Source organism: Penaeus monodon, chromosome 31 (assembly GCF_015228065.2).
Source record: "Penaeus monodon isolate SGIC_2016 chromosome 31, NSTDA_Pmon_1, whole genome shotgun sequence".
In the NCBI taxonomy this organism is placed as follows: Eukaryota; Metazoa; Arthropoda; class Malacostraca; order Decapoda; family Penaeidae; genus Penaeus; species Penaeus monodon.
This window is the reverse complement of record NC_051416.1, coordinates 28,213,896-28,216,080: the sequence shown is the minus strand read 5'-3', so window position 1 is coordinate 28,216,080 and position 2,185 is coordinate 28,213,896. Positions and strand designations below refer to the sequence as shown.

Genomic DNA, 2,185 nt, shown 5'->3' with positions numbered 1-2,185 from the left:
AGCTTGGCGGCAGCAGGATTCACCAAGTGAGGACTCGTGGTGGCAATATCAAGTATCGTGCTCTGCGCATGGATGTTGGCAACTTTTCTTGGGGATCAGAAGGTAAGGAATGCAGGTTACACAGGCTTACAATTTAGTTGCTTTTATGCAAAATTTGTCTACAGATGCATATATTTAGTTTGTTATAGATATCTAATGAAAATTTTATTTCAGGCCAGACCCGCAAGACTCGTATCGTTGATGTAGTGTACAATGCTAGTAACAACGAGCTGGTGCGTACCAAGACCCTGGTGAAGAATGCTATTGTGATTATTGATGCTGCACCTTTCAGACAGTGGTATGAAGCTCACTATGCTCTCCCTCTGGGCCGTAAGAAGTCCAAGAAGCTGGTAAGAACCGAGCTGGAATAGTTACTGTTTGGTTAACTAATGAAAATCTGAGGTTTTAGAAACATTTTTGTTTGATCGAAACTTGTGCGAATATTTGTTTTTGAATAAAATCTGTTTGGTAACCTTTTTAGTTCTAATTGAATTTAGTACATACTCCCCCCCCCCTGAAATATTAAAAATCTGTTATGTATTGAGGATGATAAACAATCAACTAGACTGGTTGTGGTGTTGTTTTAACATCACATGTCAATGACGTCCTTTCATAGTTACTCTGATTTTGGTAGTTGATGCTTTTGCTTTAATTTTGTATAATTCAGGTGTTAATGTAATTGTTTGCGTATCCCATTAGTCCGAGGCTGAGGAAGCTGTTCTGAACAAGAAGAGGTCTACAAAGACCCAGAAGAAGTACAAGGCACGCCAAAAGACTGCCAAAGTTGAGTCTGCTCTTGAGGAACAGTTCTTCAGTGGTCGTCTTCTTGGTAAGTTGAGATTTGAATTTTGTCACAGGAAGACAAAGTACTCCTTTTTTTTTAGAATATTTATTTTAAATTATTCCATAGTAAAAGTCATGAGAACAAATTTAACACATGTCAAACACAACTGTTTAAATCTTGACATTGTCACATCCTGTAATTAAATTCATTGAATTCATTTTATCAGGGATGATAACCTTTTACACTAGACCTTTTTTGTCTGTCGTTTTGACATGGCAAGGTCCGTGTGTGCTTTCATAGTTACTCTGAGAAGAATGTAAAATTTTGCATATAGTTATTAAAGTTTTCCTGCATTTAAACTGTTGTCGCATCTTGCAGCTTGCATCGCCTCACGTCCCGGTCAGTGTGGACGCTGTGACGGATACATCTTGGAAGGAAAAGAGCTTGAGTTCTACCTTAGGAAGCTCAAGAGCAAGAAGAAGCAATAGATAAATAAATGATGACTAAACGAGATCCATTTTATTTTTATAACCTTGTCTTGTAATCTTGGTGGTATAGAGAATTTACTTGCTATGGGAAAGCATTTTATAGAAAACTATTGTTGTAAGTTACATTTTTTTTTTACCCTAGCTGCAGTACAGCTTACTACATCAGATAATCCATCTTGGTTTGTAATTTCTCTAGAATCTGGATTATTTAAGTAATGGAGATGGAATCTTGCTATGCAATCACAGAACCCTGTGATTGTATTTGAGCATCATCAGTTGGTCAACATGAAAATCCTGCACAAACCATTTTAACTTTAAAAAATCAGAAGTTAAGGACTTAAAAAAAAAGACATACTATTGAATTCCAAAGTAAATGTTCTATGACTACTGAAAATACATGGAATAATAAGGTAAGGAATTCCATCTTTTGTATAATTGTTAAAGATATCGCATACCTTTATGCTTCATAGCAATGTATATGCATTTAAAGTGGATTTTCTGTATTTTCCAGTTATATGGAATTGGGGAAAGTAGTGATCATTGTTGGGGGTAAATATGCAGTTTCCAGAAGAGGCTGAAGTTCTATGGATTGTGCAAAGTCCCATAAATGTAAAGCATGTCTGCCTATGTTGGACCTTTTGTGTTCATTTTGCTCATGGTAAGGAGTTTGTTACACTGCCTTTGTTAAGTTGTAATTTAAGGAAAGTGATGCAAGCATTTTTTTTCACATTAAGTGGAAACTTTCATATATCAATTTGTCCAATTTTGAAGATTTCTAAATCTTTTCTGTGATGCCATTACTGTACCCAATAAATACCAAGAAAAATCTATGCAGTGACAACTTGTACATTTTTCAGTTTTAATGTGGTAAGAA

The 2,185-nt window shown here is 35.6% G+C and overlaps 1 protein-coding gene across 1 annotated transcript in view; it reads left to right on the top strand.

Annotated features, from left to right (window-relative positions):
- The window catches only part of LOC119593141 (40S ribosomal protein S8-like), a 5,687-nt gene extending 4,351 nt beyond the window's left edge, over positions 1 to 1,336 (top strand). Inside the window, exons 3-6 of the mRNA XM_037942105.1 lie at positions 3 to 102; positions 214 to 389; positions 739 to 868; positions 1,202 to 1,336. Of these exons, the coding sequence (XP_037798033.1) occupies positions 3 to 102; positions 214 to 389; positions 739 to 868; positions 1,202 to 1,311 (516 nt within the window). The 3' untranslated portion in view covers positions 1,312 to 1,336. The remainder of the gene's footprint in view (positions 1 to 2; positions 103 to 213; positions 390 to 738; positions 869 to 1,201) is intronic.
- The last annotated feature ends 849 nt before the right edge of the window (positions 1,337 to 2,185 follow it).